The sequence below is a fragment of the Elaeis guineensis genome, chromosome 10 (genome assembly GCF_000442705.2).
Source record: "Elaeis guineensis isolate ETL-2024a chromosome 10, EG11, whole genome shotgun sequence".
Lineage (NCBI taxonomy): Eukaryota > Viridiplantae > Streptophyta > Magnoliopsida > Arecales > Arecaceae > Elaeis > Elaeis guineensis.
Window position 1 is genome coordinate 36,460 of NC_026002.2, and position 21,198 is coordinate 57,657.

The 21,198-nt window shown below is 45.3% G+C and overlaps 1 protein-coding gene across 1 annotated transcript in view; it reads left to right on the forward strand.

The window, feature by feature from the left end:
* Positions 1-21,198, forward strand: part of LOC105053269 (uncharacterized) — a 48,629-nt gene that overhangs the window by 8,859 nt on the left and 18,572 nt on the right. Inside the window, 6 exon segments of the mRNA XM_010934373.4 lie at positions 3,405-3,709; positions 3,806-3,899; positions 3,974-4,026; positions 10,112-10,306; positions 10,407-10,482; positions 20,964-21,069. Coding sequence (XP_010932675.2) covers positions 3,405-3,709; positions 3,806-3,899; positions 3,974-4,026; positions 10,112-10,306; positions 10,407-10,482; positions 20,964-21,069 — 829 coding nt within the window.

Sequence of the window (21,198 nt, forward strand, 5' to 3'; positions counted from 1 at the left end):
CTATTTAAAACAAAACGAAAGAAGAAAGGTAGAGAAGTTGCTTCTCTACCTTTTGAAAGGTTATCCTAAAAGCTACCCAGACACCTACTACCCACCCTACTCCCCGCCCTCCACCTTTCACTCATGTGCGGCTCGATTCGGGGTCGAACCAAGCCAAACCAACTAGAATTGCGTGGTTTCGCATGGTTCTGGGTTGTACCACACCAAACCGACCGGTTCGGTGTGGTCGGAGTGTTTTTCCAATTTTTTGGCCCAGATCGGATTGGTTCCCAGTCGGTTCGGTTCATTATGGGGTGTACTGGCCGGTTCGGGCTGGTATGGAATTCCATGCTTCCAACCATCTAGGATACTCGGTATGCCCTCCAAATAGAGGTGGCAATCAATGTGAGGTTGGGTCAGAAAGTCCCAAACTTGGACTTGTTATATTTAATAAATAGGTAACTTGATCCGACTTGTTTAACCTATTTAATAAACATGTTATATTGATTAGCATGTGTAACCTATTAGCCTATATAACTTGTATAATCTATATAACTTGTTTACATAAAATATTATTAACCACTAAACTGGTTAACCTCATTAACATAGACAATAATTCTTCACAGCCATCTAAAACTATAAAAGTGAGTATCTGCTTTATAAACAGAATCAATAGAAATGATATAAAAGAATTAGAAATGATACCTCTTACCAATGATTTAGAACTCAATATGGAATAATCCACTACACTTCATTTCATAGGTTACCGTGTCAAAGTGTGGTAGTTCACTACCACATGGACCTAAAACTTCAATATAACTGCAAAAGGAAAAAGAATTCATAGCGATAAAAGTTGTGAACTTGTATTGAACTTATACAGTAGTTTATATAGGTTTATGCTCAGATCCACAACAATGTGCACTCTGACCTAGCGGAGAGACAAGTTGTTTGATAGAAAGATCTAATCTTGACTTATGACTTGCAAGCTTTTTTATCAACCAAAGTTTAATCCATCAAAGGAAACCCATTACGATCAGCTCCCAACCTGATTTCCTGATTTTAATACTCCAGCAAGTATTTAGAAAAGGGAAGAAGGGAAGAGAAAGAGGAGGCTCAGGTTCATCATTTAATCTGCAGCTAAATCAAAATGGCTTCAATCGGTTGCTTGTAGAAGCAGACCATCCAACACTGATTGTCATTAGAAATAACTGATTTTTGCCTTATGCATTAGCAAATCTCATCCAATAACCATCTTAGCCTCTTCATAAAAACCTAAAAGCAATGTCATTTGTGGCCGTTACACCCAAATATTATCTTTTAACAAGGCTACTTTCACTAGAAGATCATCGAGGTAGAAAGTAACTAATTAAGAGCACATGGGATTCTAGAAGAATCTATGAAATTAGGAATTAGAATTACATATTTGTCATCTTGGTATTGGATCTCGTACTGGTACCATCCTATTGTAGTGTTTGTATGCAGTATGGTACGAGATGACAAGGTATATTGAGTGTCGATATGGCACAAGACTATATATTGGTTCGGTACTGGTACAGTATGGAATGCTCGGTGTGGTACGGTACTGACTAGTGTAGCAAACTTTGGTATAGCGCATGTGTGTCTAGCCAGTGGGCAAACTTGATTAAAACAAACTCAAGCATTAGAAGCTTTAAAAGCATATTGCAACTTGCAAGTATCTCTAAGATATAAAATTTTTCAATGCTAGACATTTTTTTGAACACCATAATTGCCAAAGAAGTGGATCTCATAACTAATAATTTCTTGAAAGTGAGACAGAATGACATCTAACAAAATCATTAAGAAGAACTATCATAACACTGAAAATCTAAAGACTGTTACCATTACATATGTTTGTTTAATCTAGCCTAGAGACACTAACATGATTTCCTAAGTATGTTTTATCATCAGCAATGAGCATCTATCTAAATAATTTAGATGGAATTGCAATGATGAACTTCAAATATATGGCTCTTATAGTGAGGGTTTAAAGTCCTTCATTTCTTGCATAACATCTGATTATACTTTATGAAGATCAGATCTTTAAATTCAGAGGTACATGCTGGTTTCATGTTGTTTCTGTGCTATTGCTTTGTTCTGCATGTCACTCCATTAAGGGAACTGATTGTCAATGATTAGTATCCTAAGCTACTTTTGTAATATCGCGAGCAATAGAAAGATAGCTAAAGCTACCCTGTTGGTCAATATCACAATAATGATTGGTTACACTTGTGTGAAATGGCTAGATTGATGTCAAGTACTGTATGTGTTGTGGAAAAATCATGTGATATGAACTGTTGTTTATGTTCATCCAATTAATGCATATAGCAAGGTATGTTGTGCTGGTATCGGAACCTTCACTGGTTGCTTGACTGTATGGTATGGTACCATGCCATTCTGTTCCAGGTCCATACTGACACAGGGCTGCTGGTGGGAGAGGGGAAGAGGGAGAAGAAAAGAGAGGAAAAGAGAGAGAGAGGGAGAGGGAGGGGGAGAGAGATAGGCCAAGAGAAGGAGAGAGGGCTTTTGAGCCCCCTCTCCTCTGGCTGCACGAAAATAGGGGTGGTGCTCTTGTTTGGTTGAAAAGAGATAGGGATAAAGAGGGAGGAAGGGAGGGAGAGAGAGGGAGAGGGTTTTTTTGAGGGGGGGGAGGGGAGATGTTGAGAGTGGGACAGAAAGGGCTTTCGAACCCCTCTCTCCTCCGACTGCATGATACATATAACACATCATCTCAAAGATAAGCAAGATCTGATGATCAAATATTCTACTAATAGAGGTCATCATTTGTCAATCATTTACCAACCTCATTTGCTACATGCATGTTGAGAATGAATACTTACTTAACAAGGGGTGTTTGAATGCCATCTTTGGTAAAATATTTAGGGGTTTCAAAATGATGGACATTTAGTGTGAAAATCTTGGATCTTTTATGAACCCTTAATGGTACGCTATCTCAGTACCGGTTTCCGTATTGGTGCCATCTTGTCACTATGTCGGTACACCTAGTATGAGGACCGTTTCTGCATGTTGAGTGTTGGTATGCTCCCATACTGTGTATTGGTATCGAATTAGTACGGTATGGTATGCCTCATACTGTCTAGTTCGGTATGATATGGTATACCTTGCCTTAACCTTTCATGCCCATAGAAATATATTTGCTATAAATTATTTATTTTGCTTTAATCTGAATCTTTTCACTTTTATTTGATGATGCACCATGTTATGTCTTTCCTTGTTTATTAGTTGTGTTGTTCTATGATGAAATACTTGGAATAATAGTGAATTTTATTTGTTTAATTCTGCTCCTTTTTTTTTAAGTAAAAAACTGTTCTTTGTTTTAGCTGATAATTTATTAGTCAATTTACGTTGTTATTTTCTCATTGTATGTTTTTATCTCTTTGTTGCAGTCCACCTAGGCTTAAAATTAAGGAGAACAGATGTGACCACTGCTTATATGGATTTGCGTGAAAGAGACAATGCCCGGGAGTCATGTGTCATAGATACACCACAAACAAATCTGGCTGTTTCTGATGAGAAAACTGAGTTCGATGACTTTGTTGTGTCCTCAACAAGTTATGAAGACAATGGACATATAGTCACGGATGAAAATGAACCTGGGATTCTTACAAGAACGGATCCTCTTGTAATTAAAACTTCTAGTCATGTAGCACCTTCTGTAGGCGACAAACAGTTCTCAGACACTTCATCCGATGTACTCCATATTCTTACTGATTTCATTGGACCTGAATCTTTTGTGCTACTCTGTACTTTTGATTCTTATTAGGTTCTCATATTGAAATTCTGTCAGGGAACAGCAGTTGATGTGATTTCAGATGATGAAGGTAGCTGGGTGTCAGCATCTGATTCTCCATCAACAACACAATCTGATGTCGAAAGTGAAGGTCATTTTTTACTCACAGGACATCTGTTGTTTTGCTTAATCCCTGTTTCATGACTGCTTCATGTGTAATTTCAGGTTATTTAGAACATCGAGTCTCAGATAATTGTTACAGTGCATGTGCAGATATGGTAAGAATCTTTTTTTCGTGATGGCATTGCACTGGTGAACTTTTACAGAACAAGATTGATGTTAATATATTTGATGTTCTTTCCTTTTATCTGGAAGAGTATCCAGGACATGAGTAATTAATTTTGTTTCTTTTCAGAACTTAGAATATTTCCTGCCCACCCTTTGCCCATTAGTTTTGGAGATAGAGAATTGTTTTTGATATTAATGTCTAAATGCATATACCATATTGGTTTTGGAGTTAGAGAGTTACTTTTGACATTCACGTCTGAATGCGTATATATATGGTTTACGTCACTTCCTCTCACTTCCCCAGTCACTTTATTTGATTTGATACGGTAGATATGGATTATGATGGATAACAAATTTTTTATCAGTTGAAAATTTTTCCATCCCATTTCTAGGGACATTTTGAATATTTTCATTTAATTTGTATATGTATTTTTTTCTTCCTGTAAGCTATGGATTTCCACAAGTGGTGGAGCTCTGCCTTATTTGTGAGTGTTGCTGATGATTGTCAAGGCACAAATTCCAAATTTTTGTATGTAAAATTCACAGCAGATGCTACAAATCATCCAAGCTATAAATATTGAGAAATATCTGTTTGTACAGGTAAGTTTCAATAAAACTCCATTTTGTCTGCTTACAACCTATAGGGAAATTATTATATACTACCATGCTTCCATAAAGACCCAAGCAACCTTCAGTGATTTTTCATTGTCTAGACTTCCATCTGACACTCTTTGACCCATGGATTGATAAATCCATGGTGTAAACTTAGGGTGCATTTGGTTACGCTTTTTGATTTTTGATTTTTAAAAAATATTTTTTATTTTTTTTGATTTTTGCTATTGAGTAAAAGCAAAAAAGCAAAAAGTAGGTTTGGTAACTACGTTGCTATAAAGCAAAAAGCAATGTCTGGGGATGGCAGGCGAAGAGCTCGACGAGGGAGAAGGGCTCGGGTAGGGAGGGAGAAGGGGGTGGGGAGGTGAAGAGCTCGACGAGGGAGAAGAGTTCAAGCTCTTTACTTTTTGGTTTGGTGTTTTAGATGTGGAGAAGCAAAAAAAAGCAGAAAAGCAAGTTTTGGAAAGTAAAAAATTTTTTCTTTGTATATAAAGTAATTATTTTGATTATTTTGATTTTTGCTTTTTGCTTTTCATAGTGTTACCAAACATTGCTTTTTGATTTTTGGTTTTTAACAATCAAAAAGCAAAAAAATTTTTTTTTTTAATGGCTAACCAAACGCACCCTTAAAATGATGAAACTCATCTGGATCCATCTAATGTGGATTCATGGGTTTATCAACCCACCAAAACATAATTATCTGCACCATCAGAGAGACTAATTGGTTGATATTTATTAGAGATAGGTAAACCTAGACTTCAAGCTAAGATGATAAACTTAGATTGATGGAACCTATCCTCCGTCTCTAATGGAACTTATTGCCAACTATGGTCATTAAAGCGTTGTTTTCATCAATCCATGGTTTTATTGACCAAAAGGGAAAGAAAGAGAGAATGATAGCTCTTTGACATGAACTTACACTTACACAGAGCAAGAGCAGGAAGTTCCAAGTGTTGGAATAGTGAAGCGGCTGCCCTTCAATTTGTGGAGAGTGGCAACAACAAAATTGCCTGTATATAATGAATGGTGATAAATTTTATGTTTTTTCAGTGATTTTTCAATCTTGATCCAGGATCAAGCAAGTCAAAAATTTTAATAATATATTTTTTTTCAAGTTAAAAGTTATATAGATGAAGCAGTGATCGGAGCAAGAGTGAGTTTCCATAATGGATGCAACAGTGGAAATAGTATTTTTCACCCCTTCGCATGCTTTTTAAATTTCATATCACAGGAAGGGGTTCTCAACCAGAGGAAATGGTATATTCATTTTGTACAATGATGCAGTTCCAAATCGTGTAATTCACTTTGTCAATGTTGATGCATTCAGTCGAAACAAGGTTCTGTGCAACTCGTGGTACAATAGCCTACTCATTAGGTCTATCTGGCTCTGCTACAGTTGATGACATAGAGTTGCAATTGGCAAAATAATGCAGAAACAAAACATAATGGATGAGATGGTGCACTTTTTCTGGTCATTAAGCTGCAACTTTTTTTGTTTGATGATCAGCCTGGAGGCTACCTTTTTTTATGTCTATAGAGTTAAGTTCTCTTATACATACCCCACTCAAATCTATATGAACAAGCTGCATTGTTTGGATTTGACGTCTCGAGATTCAGCTCACATTGAGCCCACAGCGAGGTTCACGGTGAAAAACGGAGTCCAACGAGACCAAGATCACCTGAAACGGAGCTCGGATGGAGGAGATACGAGCTTTTGAAGTCGGTACGAGATCGAGGCGGCGGAGGACCACCGGCGATCGGTGGCGGGCGGCAGCGGCGCGCGGGACGCATGACCCAGGCCCGTGCGGGACGCGCGACCCACGCAGGCACGCTGCCCAGTCGGGCGTGAGGCCCAGGTGCGCGTAGGAGCGGGCCGACCCAGGCCAGCGCTGGCCCTGTGCACCGGTCCACCATGGATCGGGCGGTCCACGGCTGGGCCTGTGGACCGTGTGGGCGTTTCCCACGTGTTTCTCATGGTCCACGGTACTATTCTGTGGATCGGAGCGCGATCGGACGGCCCAGAGAGATTGCGGTGACGATCCGACGGTTCAGGAGGTTGATTTGGCTTGTTTAGGAGACCTAAACCTAATCTAATTAGGTTTTAAATCACGTTTAAGCCTTTAAAAAGGCCTGTGACGAACAAACAGTGGTGGTGGTTCGGATTTGCGCCGTACGAAGCCCGTACGGAACCCAAGAGAAGAGAGAGGCGGAAGCGCTGAGAGAGAAAGAGCAGGAGGCTCCTGGACAGCGGTCGTCAGGCACTTCAGGGGTTCAGGGGGTCTTCCAAGAGAGAGAGCTTTTGTGAGGGGAACTTCAGGTGAGAGAGAATTGGGTGTACAAGGGTTGAGGGTGAGGTCTCCTCTTGTAAATTTTTTTTTTCATAGTGAAGTTTGCATGCCCCGTGGAGGCGAGCCCTTTTGTGGTTGATCCACGTATTTTGATTATTTTTCTTTTATTTTGTTTCTTTTTTCTTCCTGCTGCATCGCGTGGTACTGAAAAGATCTTGGGAAGTGGTGTCCTGGCCAGACATCCACCAACAAGTGGTATCAGAGCAAGGCGGTACAAGGACGCAGATTGCAGCGGTGGTGAGCAAGACTGAAGATGGAGAAGACAGGAACAATCAAGATGGAGATCAACAAGTTCGATGGTAAGAGCAATTTCTCCTTGTGGCAGGCAAGGGTGAAGGATATGCTCATCCAACAGGGGTTGATCGATGCTCTCTTGTGCGATGAGAAGCCGACCATCATGGAGGTGCGGGATTGGAAACGACTACAGATGCAGGCGGTGAGTATCATCCGTATGTACCTGGCGGATGAGGTGGTGATCCGTGTGCTGAGCGAGACTTCCCCGACGGTGCTGTGGTCGAAGCTCGAGGAGTTGTACATGGCGAAGTCTCTCACCAACACTCTTTTCCTTTGGAGGCAGTTTTACCAACTGCGGATGACTGAGGGACAGAGCGTGCAGGAGCATCTGAGCCACTTCCAGAAGATCCTCACCGACTTTCTCAGCGTTGGCGAGAACGTTGAGGAGAAGACCAGGGCGCTGGTTTTGCTGGCGTCGCTTTCCCCTTCGTACGAGTCCTTGGTGATTGCTCTTCTAGTGGGGAAGAGCACTATCAAGATGGACGAGGTCACCGCGGCGATACTCCAGAACGAGGTTCTCAGGAGGGAGAACCCAGCTTCGAGCTCAGGTGGCGGTAGCTCAGCTTTGGTGGCTTCTGGAAGAGCAGGAGGCGGTAGACGGAGCGACAGGAGATCGCAACGAGGGCGGTCCAAGTCCAGGAGGGACTTGAGCAAAACCAGATGTTACCGGTGTGAGGAGTTGGGGCATCTAGCCAGAGATTGCCCTCAATTGAAAAATCGGATGGTGGCTGCTGTAGCGACGGCCGGCAGCGATTTAGATGGAGATGTCCTGGAGATATCTGACGAGGTATCTACTTCTTCCCAGCAGTGGATATTAGATTCTGCATGCCCCTATCATGTATGTTGCAGAGAGGAGCAGTTTGACTCCCTGGAGAACAGTGAGGGCACTGTATATCTGCCGGATGGATCGAGCTGTGCGATCAGAGGCATTGGGACGGTCAGCTGGAGGACACATGACGGTGCAGTGAGGAGATTGGGGGAGGTCCGATACATATCCGATTTCAGGCAGAATCTTATCTTACTTAGTAGACTGGATTCGAGAGGCTACAGGACGGTAGTTGGTGGAGGAATCCTGAGATTGCTATGCGGCGATAGGATTGTGCTGGAGGGGAAGAAGGGGAGCAGAGGACATTATTACCTGGCAGGGAGCCCAGTGCGAGGTGGAGCTTCGGGAGCCAGGTGGAGCCTAGAGCGAGGTGGAGCTCCAGGAGGCGGATCGGGCACGAGACAGGAGACTCGAGAGGACGAGAGGTGACGTCGCAAGGTGAGATTCCTATTGCCGCAGGACGATGCCCCGAGCAGGTCTCAGGTCAGGAGGAGCACAGCATACGACGGAGATGGGATCGAGCAGCCTGGCTTGACTCCCATGTTTGCCCATCCATGATCAGCAGGCGATTGTCCCAGGGCATGGGGCGAGGAGATCCAGAAGCTCTCGGAGTTTGGAGGAGGTCGAATATCGAGTCGAGGTGGAGATTGTTAGGATTTGACGCCTCGAGATTCAGCCCACATTGAGCCCACAGCGAGGTTCGCGGCGAAAAACGAAGTCCAACGAGACCAAGATTACCTGAAACGGAGCTCGGATGGAGGAGATACGAGCTTTTGAAGTCGGCACGAGATTCGAGGCGGTGGAGGACCACCGGCTGCGGGCGACAGTGGCGCGGCCGCAGGCGGCGGCGCGCGGGATGCGCGACTCAGGCCCGCGGGACACGCGACCCATGCGGGCGGGCGGCCCAGCCGGGCGCGAGGCCCAGGCGCGCGCAGGCCCGCGCGCAGGAGCGGGCCGGCCCAGGCCAGCGCTGGTCCTTTGCACCGGTCCATCGTGGAACGGGCGGTCCACGGCTGGGCCTGTGGACCACGTGGGCGTTTCCCATGCATTTCTCGCGGTCCACGGCACTATTTCGTGGACCGGAGCGCGATCGGACGGCCTAGAGAGATTGCGGTGACGATCCGACGGTTCAGGAGGTTGATTTGGCTTGTTTAGGAGACCTAAACCTAATCTAATTAGGTTTTAAACCACGTTTAAGCCTTTAAAAAGGCCTATGACGAACAAACAGTGGTAGTGGTTCGGATTTGCGCCGTACGATGCCCGTACGGAACCCAAGAGAAGAGAGAGGCGGAAGCGCTGAGAGAGAAGGAGCAAGAGGCTCCTGGACAGCGGTCGCCAGGCACTTCAGGGGTTCATGAGGTCTTCCAAGAGAGAGAGCTTTTGTGAGGGGAACTTCAGGTGAGAGAGAATTGGGTGTACAAGGGTTGAGGGTGAGGTCTCCTCTTGTAAAATTTCTTTTTCATAGTGAAGTTTGCATGCTCCGTAGAGGCGAGCCCTTTTGTGGCTGATCCACGTATTTTGATTGTTTTTCTTTTGTTTTGTTTCTTCTTTCTTCTTGCTGCATCGCGTGGTACTGAAAAGATCTTGGGAGGTGGTGTCTTGGCCTGACATCCACCCAACATGCATCAATTGAAATGTGAATATTGAATGCTGTTTGCAAGAAACTAGATATTTTGTTATCTGGTATTTAAGGTGTTCAGGTTAATTAAGGGTACAGATGTGTCATGGAAGGTCAGGTAGTATTGTGTCAAGTTTGTGGTTGCTGACATGCTGGACATTTGAGAGCTCTTGCATAGTTTTTGGATAACTTGCTATTTCTTAATGGTGTATGCTCTGTCAGCAGGATGCTTTATGGTCATCTCTATTTTAATTTTATTGGTCATTTGTTCTAGTTGTTGTTCTCATCGTTTTCTTTAAACCTTTTTACTTCTGCCTGTTCCTGCTTGCTTTATTTGTTATTATACTTGATCAATACTCTTTTTTTGTGGTTTGCAGGTGGGCGACAACATGGCTATCGTAGTTTTCCCTGATTATGTTATATATAAGAACATGCTGTGTGGAGAGTCTCGGTTCACCTTCTTCACAGATTGCATTAAGATCGAGTGTTCAGGTGCTAGTGAAAATGGAAAATTTGTTTTAGAATGTGCAATTGCTGATATCATTTATATTCATCGCCAGTGGAGTGGAAGTGTGGGTATTTCTGTAGCCTTTGATTTAGAAATCAAATTGGGTACTGTACTGTATGTTGTTGCTTTTGGTTGTTTGTGATATCATCTTCTTCTTATTACAGGTTGAAGCTGCTTTGGTTAAACTTTGTGTTAGAGCAACCGATGCTAATGAAAATGAGAAACCTCATAATGATGGTGGTATGTCTTTTTGCAAATATTTTCATTGCTGATTCCCTCTTTTGGCACTTTTATATTCTAAAATTGTCTTACTTATTTTGAGTCACCTTTTTCATTATCTATGGGGCTGCATCAACATCCCCCATGCCTTTTTATCCTAATTTTTTATCAGTTTGTGTTTCCAATCAAAATTTCAGGTTAATGGTGAGATAGGCGAACTTTGTTTGTTCAGTTTGGACTATGTAGAGTTAACTGAGTCTGCTCTAGCCTGTGACTGCAAGCAACTGATACATTAAGTCCTAGCTAGACGGACAACACTTCCATTTTCTTTTTTTTGCTTCAATATGTGAAAATTTTCTTATCTTTTGCTGTGTTATGTTTGTGAATATTATAAGATTGCAAGAATTCGTATTTGACCATATCAGGTGGAAGGAGACATTGGTAAATAGCTTGAAACTCTAAGTTGTAGCAGTATCACTGCATAACTGATTCGTGGAAAAAAGGGACAACTATTGCTTATCTAGTTGTTAACCCATTTTTATTCAAATAATTGTTTAGATATGTTTCCTATGACTTTTTATTGTTCGGACTTCAGAGCATGTGGATTTGGTTTCCAAACTCTATAAGAAAGCTTTCGAAGAGTATATTGAAAAGTTGGCTGTGCTTCTTGTAATCCTAGTTCAATTTCATAGTATTTAGATCTGGAGATGAAGAATATTGCCATTTAACTATTTATTTGATGCTATTAGATCCCCTCTTCGTTTCCTCCCCTAGATACTCTTGAGGAACTTTTTTTGACCTCTTATTGGCTACTCCAGACTTTTGTTGAGATTGAAGGCTTAGTTTTGTCAACCTAGTTAGATTAATATTCTCCATGAACAAGTTGGTAGTTAGGAGTCCCTTCTCTAATGAATATATACTTCTTTTCTGTGAAATGTGCATATGCAATGTGCTCTATTTTGTGTGAGTTATCACCACCAGAATTTGAATGAATTATAAAACATATTTGTGATTACATCACCGATGCACTGAACTTTTATTGTTCACAATTAGGGACTCATTGGGTTTGAAATGTTTAGATGGCTTTTCAAGGTCAAATTTCTTGGAACAATTTTCTTGTCAAATTTTTGGGTGTATAGAGGTATTTGACAGCTTGGATGCATAAAACAATGCACATTTTAATTAGCCACCAAAATATGTTATAAGATGCACATTTCTGAGGATTCCTAAGGAAACTTAAGTTTGTTTTTTTTGGTTTAATTGACAATACTCACTTTCTCCTGTTACTCCTGATTGCTGCTTATATATCATTCGGATTTAATACCCTACTTTGATAAACCTAACTGGGTCAGATGCCTTGTTCCAAGGGTGATAACCTTTTATTTTTAAGAATAGCCCGGAGCCATAGTTACCAAGCATTGTTTCAATTATTTCTTTTGGAGTTTTTAAATCCTTATTCTCATCAATCAAATCAGGGGCAACATCTTTTGTTTTTTTGAGCTTTTCTAAAGCCTTCTCATCAATTCCATCTGCATTTGGTCTAGGTCCTCCCTCTATGTAGGCATTTCAATATAGATATAGGCAGCTTTCCAGATTGGTGATTTCTTAGATCGTTGTTGCTCAGGTCCATGCCATTTTAATTGTCTCTGCATCACTCCACTCTTAATTGGTGCCACTCTACAATGCCTCTATTGTACTTGTTCCTCATGCTATTCTTTCAAGTTCTATTGCAAATCCATCCCAACATACTCATTTCTACCACAGAAATCTTATTTGCTAGGCACTTTTAATTGCCAAACACTTTGAAGCATACAACAGTCTTAAGTCTTGTGCTAGTCTTATTAAATTACCTTTAGCTTGTCAAGGCATTAGTCGGTTACATAAGACTCCAAATGCACCTTACAGTTACACTGCAAATGCACCTTACTAGTTCCTTTATCTAGCTCTATTAGAATATTTCTTCTTCCGTCTCATTATTCCATTGAAGTATGGCCAGAATCTCAAAAATTAATAGCAAAAGTTTTAGTTTTAACCCAAATCTAATTTGAAACTAGGCTCAATTTTGTCTCTTCTTGCTGAAACTAATTTATAGATTCTTTATCATTTGCATTTTTTTTTTTTTTTTGTTTCTTTGCATGTAAGGAATCATTTTCCAAGATAAACTTGAAAATTGCAAGTTTTTGAGAACATTTGGAAGTACCAAGATGTTTTGATTCCAAAGATATTGGTGGAAGGGAAAATCTTTGGACATGGGTTTGGCTATCCTAGGGCCCCCATTTCATAAATATTTTGGCTATTGTATTGTGGATTGCTGATCATACAGTGAATTTTTAACATATTGAGCATTTATGTTCAACAAATATTTTTTTGATTGTGTGAAAGTATCAAATAGTAGATCTATAAGTAGGATTACAAATGGTTCTGAGTATCTATAAGTAGGGTTACAAACGGGTCTAAGTATCAAATAGTGGATCTATAAGTGGGTTTACAATGGGTCTAGTCATCCCATGACTTGACCTAGTTAGGTCCACCCCAACCTGATTGTTAAGGCTCTTAGGGCGTGTTTGGTTAGGGGGTGTTGGACTCTGGAATGGGAATGGGATTGAGTGATTCTCATTCTGGCCGTTTGGTTGGGAGGAGTTTCATTCCCATTTTGATTCCAGGGAGAAATGCCCAATCCCCCAAAATCCAGTCCCTCCTCTTTCCTTATATTCAAAATCCATTTCGATTCCGATTCTAATCACGAACCAAATGCGTTGGGGATATGGCCATTTTGATTCCCATTCCAATCCATTCTGATTCTAGTTTCGATTTCGGTCGTGAACCAAATGTGCCCTTAGGTTGTGTATATGAAAAATAAACCATTTCAAAAACTAAGAAATATCTTGGTCATATTTTTTTTTGCCCAACCCGACCCATGCACTACTCAGGTTTGAAATAGGTCAAACATTACCATATCCAACCATGTATCTGGTTCGATCTGGCTTAATCCAATACCCAATGGTTTTGTAATTTATAATTTCTTCATTACTATCCATTTGTCATGCTTGGACTTGTAGGTTGGGTATATGAAGACCATTATATGTAGCTTGAGGACTCAACTATGTTTGAGCCTTGATCATGTCAATGACATTAGTAGAAGCATTCCACACCAACAGCCTTTTTTTAGTTTTCTTCGCTTGTCCATGTCATTATTAGTTTTCCTTCAACACATACAATGGATACTGTAGATTTCTTATCTCCTGCATTGAGCTGGAACTCCAAACTTGACCTATCCTAGACCCAAATACATTAGGTTGCATTTGACTCATCTAGACCTGACCTATCCTGACTGATTTTATGGATTTCAAAATTTTTCATGATCTTGTTGACTCAGCCCACTTAGCCATCAGGCTGGTTCTGGGTCTAAAATCATGTATGATAGAAAATTGGCTCATGTCAGGGTCATGTTTGACGTGGTCTGGACTTGGCTTGGTTTTAGGCATATCCATAAGCTTATACGACATTATATATTTTGAATTGATGTCCGAGTTATTACTATGGACTAGTTTTATTTTTCTTCACTTATTTTTTTTAATTTTTGATTTACATTTTGGATTTATCTTTAACTTTCAAGTTGAATATATCAATGCTAGGGAAAACAACCAAAACCACTTAACTTGGAACTCATTTAGACTGTTTGAATCTTAAACCATGTTTTCGATCCTTCAGCTCAAGGTGTCTCTTAGCCATCACTTACAATCGGGGCTTGCATCCTACCATGGGTGGTTAGATCCGCCATGGCCTGCATCCTAGCGGGGGCCCAACTAAGGGGTGAAGAGGCTCCATGGGCAGATTGAGAGAGAGGAAGTGAGCGAGTGATCGAGAGGGTTTGAGAGAACTTGAGAAGGGCGGACTGACAGGGAGAGATAGAAAGTGATCAATTGAGAGAGTTTGTGGGGAGAGAGAGAGAGAGAGAGAGAGAGAGAGAGAGAGAGAGTTTGGTGAGGGGAAGAGTTTTTTAAAGGAATGGTTTGGTCAAATCAGTAGATGCAGGTCAGATCTGATCCAAACCGAGTAGAACCATTTGTTCTGCTTGGTTTGGATACCTTTTGATCAGCTCTGCACCTTTGCCAACCAAGCATTGAAACTGATCTAGCTTCACATTGGTTTGGGTTGGTACACATCAAATGGGTCTGTTTGGGTTGGGATGGCAGATGTTGGTTACAAACAGTTGTTGCCTTTTTACTTGGTTGCACAATTGATGCTAAAATTGTTTTGGGAAAAATGATCATGGTGGCTACTGTCACAGGGCTGAAGCCCTGGACACGGGCTTGGCACGGGCGCAGGTGGCACCGTGCCATGCCTTGCTGCGCGAGGGGGCTCGGTGCAGCATTGTGCGCAAGGAGAGCGCACATCTTCGGGACGGCACACCGAAGGAGGGCTGAAGCCTCGGACATGGGCTTGGCACGGGCGCAGGCGGCGCCGTGCCATGCCTTGCTGCGCGAGGGGGCTCGGTGCAGCATTGTGCGCAAGGAGGGCGCACATCTTCGGGATGGCACACCGAAGGAGGGCTGAAGCCTTGGACACAGGCTTGGCACGGGCGCAGGCGGCACCGTGCCATGCCTTGCTGCGTGAGGGGGCTCGGCGCAGCATTGTGCGCAAGGAGAGCGCACATCTTCGGGACGGCACACCGAAGGAGCGCACGACATGGTGATGACGTGCGGCACGGTTGCGCAGGCTAGACGCACCTTGGCTTGGGTTCGGCCAGAAGGACTCGGCTCTGTCTGCGGGCATGGGCGCAGCACAACTCGGGCATGGGCGTGGCACAGCTCGGGCACAGGCGTGGCACTGCATGGACGCAGGCACGGCACGGCTTGTGGGTGTAGGTGTGATTGCTCGGGCAGGGCATAGCACAACTCGGGCATGGGCGTGGCACAGCTCGGGCACAGGCGCGGCACTGCATGGACGCAGGCGCGGCACTGCTTGTGGGCGCAGGAGACGTGTGCACGCAGAAAGCGGAGTGTGCACAGAAATAGCGGAGTCCAGCTGGGGCACGGCGCGGACGACGTGCGCAGGAGACGTGCGCGCGCAGAAAGCGGAGGCGTGCGCGCGCAAGTCGGATGTGCACGCGATCGGCACGTGTGCACGCCAGGCTGCGGTTGCTGGCGGTTCCTGGCAACACCGGGGCGTGGCTGACTGGGACTCGCAGTTGATTGGGCGGTTCGGCTAACTACCCAGCAACGTGGGCGCATTACCAGGGAGTGGGCGCGCGCTGCCAGGAAAGTGGGCGAGTGGCCCACGGCCAGAAAGGCTATATAGATCTGTCGGCCAAGGCTGCGAGAGGCAGCTGGAAGCAGCCAGAGGCAGCCAGGGGCGGCCGAGAGAGAGGAAAATCATCCAAGGAAGGGTGTTTCCGTAGGCTGTGGGGAGGCAGCCGAGACAGCCAAGGAAGGGTGTTTCCATAGGCTGTGAGAAAGCATTCTGTGTAACCTGGGAGGGTTTTGAGTGCTTTGTAGGCCTGTCGGCCAAGGCTGTGGGAGGCAGCCGAGAGAGAGGGAAAATCAGCCAAGGAAGGGTGTTTCCATAGGCTGTGAGAGAGCATTCTGTGTAACCTGGGAGGGGTTTGAGTGCTCTGTACTTCAAGGTGAGAGGGTGAGAGACCTCTTGCATGAGGCAGGTGTGTCCTTTGTACTTTTGAGAAGAAAAGTAAGAAAAGGTTGGGGGTTTTTCCCTGTAAACACTTGTGTCTCGTACCTTGGGGTGTTGGCTGGCTAAGGGAGTTAGCGCCATCACGGAAGCAATTTTGGAGCTAAAAGTTGCCCCGTGACAGTTGGTATCAGAGCCCGGTTGCCTGAACAATGGCTGGTGGATCTGGCTTGGATGCTGTTCGAGACCGGGTAACAATCATCGAGCAGGTACTCGGTGAAGTCCCAGAGGAGTTGGAACGCCCGGTGATATCCAAATTGGATGAGCTCGAGGAAAGGCTGAGCGCACTTCAATCTCGGTTCGAAGAAGTAAGTGCCGTTCTAGCCTCTCGTGTTAGCATTGCAGAGAGCGAAATGGGAGTGCTCAAGACAGCGTTCTGCAGCCCGGGTGCCTTTGCTGCAGAACCATCCCGCTCAATGAAGGTGCCGGAGCCAAAGGCCTTCGAGGGGGAGCGCGATGCTAAGGCTATCGAGAATTTTCTATGGGACATGGAGCAGTACTTCGTCGCTGCAAGAGTCCCTGATAAAGAGAAGGTAACTCTTACTAGCATGTATCTAACCAAGGATGCAAAATTATGGTGGCGCACCAGGTTAGACGATGATGCTAGTGCGGGCAGACCGAGGATCGAGGCTTGGGAGACCCTTAAGAAAGAACTGAAGGACCAGTTCCTACCCTGCAATACTTCATGGTTGGCGCGGGAATCCTTGAAAAAGCTGCGACATGTGGGCTCGGTGAGGAGCTATGTCAAAGAATTCAGCTCGTTGATGCTGGACATCCGCAACATGTCGGACGAGGACAAGCTATTCAATTTCCTGTCCGGCTTGCAACCGTGGGCACAGATGGAACTCCGGAGGCGAGGCGTGAAAGACTTGCCCTCGGCCATGGCTGCAGCGGATGGCTTGGTTGATTTTCGCATCAGTCAGCCTGTAGAGGGTACGGAAGGGACTAGCAAGCCCAAGTCCAATGGCAGGAAGCCAGCTGCCCAGAAGAAATCCAATGGCCGAGAGGATGGCCAAAGCGTTGGCAAGGCTAGCGCACAAGAGAGAGGTAAAACCAGTACTTTCTCTGGTTGTTTCATATGTAGTGGACCGCACAGGGCAAAGGACTGCCCGAAGAAGGAAAGACTCAATGCTGTGGTAGAGGAGGATGGCCGAGGTGATGAAGCCAGCCCCTCACGCGTCAATCCACTCCAACTCATCAACGCTATGCGAGCGGAGAGGAGCATACCATCCGGCCTGATGTACATGAAGGTCAGGTTGGGCGGAAAGGAGATTTTGGCCATGGCGGACACAGGCGCAACACACAACTTCATGACCGAGCGGACTGCGCATGAGCTCGGACTGAAGGTGACCAAGAGCAGCAGCAAGGTCAAAGCTGTGAACTCTGTGGCTCGTGATGTTGCTGGGATAGCTGCTGGTGTCCAGGTATCCCTTGGGTCTTGGACTGGTGTCCTCGGTTTCACTATTGTTACATTGGATGATTTTGATATCATCCTGGGTATTGAGTTCTTTGTGCAAGCAAAGGCAGCTTTGCTGCCTCATCTGGGTGGGCTCATGTTGCTGCACGAAGAATACCCTTGCTACATCTCGTGTGTGACTAACCCTCCAGCAAGGAATGGAGGAACATCTGGTGCGATATTGTCAGCCTTGCAGGTAAAGCATGAGCTGAGACGAGGTGAAGCTACCTTCCTGGTGTCCTTGGTGGAAAGGAAGGATGGAGTCATGGCGGAAGTTCCCAATGAAGTGGCTGACCTACTGCAGAAATATGCAGACCTCATGCCAGCCAAACTGCCAAAGGAACTTCCACCAAGGAGAACAACTGACCCCAAGATTGAGTTGGTGCCAGGGGTGAAGGCACTAGCCCAAGCGCCCTATTGCATGAGTCCCTTGGAGCTGGGGGAGCTGCGCAAGCAATTGATTGAGCTGCTGGATGCCGGCATGATCCAGCCTTCCCAAGCACCTTATGGAGCCCCGGTGCTGTTTCAAAGGAAGAAGGATGGCTCGCTGCGCAAGTGCATGGATTATAGGGCCCTAAACAAGGGTTGCATCTCGGAAGGAGATGAAAGGGAAGAGCACCTGTGTAACTCGTTATGGAGTGGAGTTCCAGACAATAAGACCAGCTGGGAGAAGGAGACTTCCCTCTGGCAATTCGAGCAGCAGGTACATGTGTTTTTAGCTTCCCGGCCAACAGGGACGTTGGCTTCATCAAGTGGGGCAGGTTTGTCACAGGGCTGAAGCCCTGGACACGGGCTTGGCACGGGCGCAGGTGGCACCGTGCCATGCCTTGCTGCGCGAGGGGGCTCGGTGCAGCATTGTGCGCAAGGAGAGCGCACATCTTCGGGACGGCACACCGAAGGAGGGCTGAAGCCTCGGACATGGGCTTGGCACGGGCGCAGGCGGCGCCGTGCCATGCCTTGCTGCGCGAGGGGGCTCGGTGCAGCATTGTGCGCAAGGAGGGCGCACATCTTCGGGATGGCACACCGAAGGAGGGCTGAAGCCTTGGACACGGGCTTGGCACGGGCGCAGGCGGCACCGTGCCATGCCTTGCTGCGTGAGGGGGCTCGGCGCAGCATTGTGCGCAAGGAGAGCGCACATCTTCGGGACGGCACACCGAAGGAGCGCACGACATGGTGATGACGTGCGGCACGGGTGCGCAGGCTAGACGCACCTTGGCTTGGGTTCGGCCAGAAGGACTCGGCTCTGTCTGCGGGCATGGGCGCAGCACAACTCGGGCATGGGCGTGGCACAGCTCGGGCACAGGCGTGGCACTGCATGGACGCAGGCACGGCACGGCTTGTGGGTGTAGGTGTGATTGCTCGGGCAGGGCATAGCACAACTCGGGCATGGGCGTGGCACAGCTCGGGCACAGGCGCGGCACTGCATGGACGCAGGCGCGGCACTGCTTGTGGGCGCAGGAGACGTGTGCACGCAGAAAGCGGAGTGTGCACAGAAATAGCGGAGTCCAGCTGGGGCACGGCGCGGACGACGTGCGCAGGAGACGTGCGCGCGCAGAAAGCGGAGGCGTGCGCGCGCAAGTCGGATGTGCACGCGATCGGCACGTGTGCACGCCAGGCTGCGGTTGCTGGCGGTTCCTGGCAACACCGGGGCGTGGCTGACTGGGACTCGCAGTTGATTGGGCGGTTCGGCTAACTACCCAGCAACGTGGGCGCATTACCAGGGAGTGGGCGCGCGCTGCCAGGAAAGTGGGCGAGTGGCCCACGGCCAGAAAGGCTATATAGATCTGTCGGCCAAGGCTGCGAGAGGCAGCTGGAAGCAGCCAGAGGCAGCCAGGGGCGGCCGAGAGAGAGGAAAATCATCCAAGGAAGGGTGTTTCCGTAGGCTGTGGGGAGGCAGCCGAGACAGCCAAGGAAGGGTGTTTCCATAGGCTGTGAGAAAGCATTCTGTGTAACCTGGGAGGGTTTTGAGTGCTTTGTAGGCCTGTCGGCCAAGGCTGTGGGAGGCAGCCGAGAGAGAGGGAAAATCAGCCAAGGAAGGGTGTTTCCATAGGCTGTGAGAGAGCATTCTGTGTAACCTGGGAGGGGTTTGAGTGCTCTGTACTTCAAGGTGAGAGGGTGAGAGACCTCTTGCATGAGGCAGGTGTGTCCTTTGTACTTTTGAGAAGAAAAGTAAGAAAAGGTTGGGGGTTTTTCCCTGTAAACACTTGTGTCTCGTACCTTGGGGTGTTGGCTGGCTAAGGGAGTTAGCGCCATCACGGAAGCAATTTTGGAGCTAAAAGTTGCCCCGTGACAGCTACCATAGTGGTTTTATAGTTCAGCTATCAGACCATGGCTCTAGGTGGTTTAGATGGTGTTCGAGCTTGTGGCTGGTGCCATGCCAGCTGCAAACCTGATATGGTGTTCGAGGTTGGGTCTAATTCTTTTTTTTTTTTGAAATTTCTTAAGTGAAGTCGGCAAATTGTCCCTTTCTTGCTTTCTGCGCTCCCCCCCTCCCTCTCCTTCTCCCTTTCCCCTTTCCTCGTTGGATTTCTCGAATTGAGGGATAGAACTGTGCTGGGTATACCCCAAATAGGACAGTTCGGGATGGTACCGCCTTCCTTGGGTTGAACCAATTGTGTCATTCGGCTGAACGGGGTTGCTGATTTTCGGGTTTATTTTGGAACCAACTCATAAAAATTGGTGGGTGACGGTTCAAAGTTCAAACAGGTTAATCGAGTGGGTTGACTGGGTTTCTAAACGCTTGTTTTGACTGTTAAAAATGATTCTCTGTTTCTATGCTAGTTTGTTTATTCTGAAAGGTCAACCAGCTTGATGGTTGCTGATTCTGTATAAATTGCAGGCCTACACTGCATTTATTTGAGTAAAAAAATTATTTGACTATAGCTCTATTTGCACCATTTTCAATGATTTGGACCATGTTTCTGAGTGCAGAAAACAGTTCTGGCGGCTAGCATAATTCGCTGTGCTGAACTGTCAGGAACTTTTCAATCTGCATGAAATTAAATTTTTGAACTGGTATCTGTAGTTAATATTTTATCTTGCTCTTCGGATTCTCTTTCTAGGAAAAAAACAAATTGAAGTGCTATCTGTCTCCATGCTTCAATATATGTTTCTGCATACGTGTCTTGCCAGCATGGATTTTATATGTAGCTAGTGAGATACATCAGTGTATTTTTAGTGCCTTTTAATTTCGCCGAAGCCTGTCAATCATATATCTCCCATTTATTGCTTTTTTCCCATTTAACAAGTTTCACGATCTTTTTTTTTGCCACTAGTGTTAAATTTTCAACTTTTTTCTTTTATTTCCCTTTTTGATGGGCTGACTAACATGATCTTTTCAAATTGAAATTACTCGTAGATTTGAAGATAATATTTGCCATTGCTGATGCACATTGGTTTGAAAAGGAGCAGAAAATCAGGAATCTGGCTGAAAGATATGGAGATATATGGAACGCTTTCCCTAAGTAAGATTTTAAAATTCAAATTTATTAGAAAACCAATGCCCTCGTTCATGCATTTGGAAATTTAAGCCAATTCTCAATATATAGGTAAAGAGATGATCCTGTTTTCTGTTGCAATGGGATTTCTTCTAC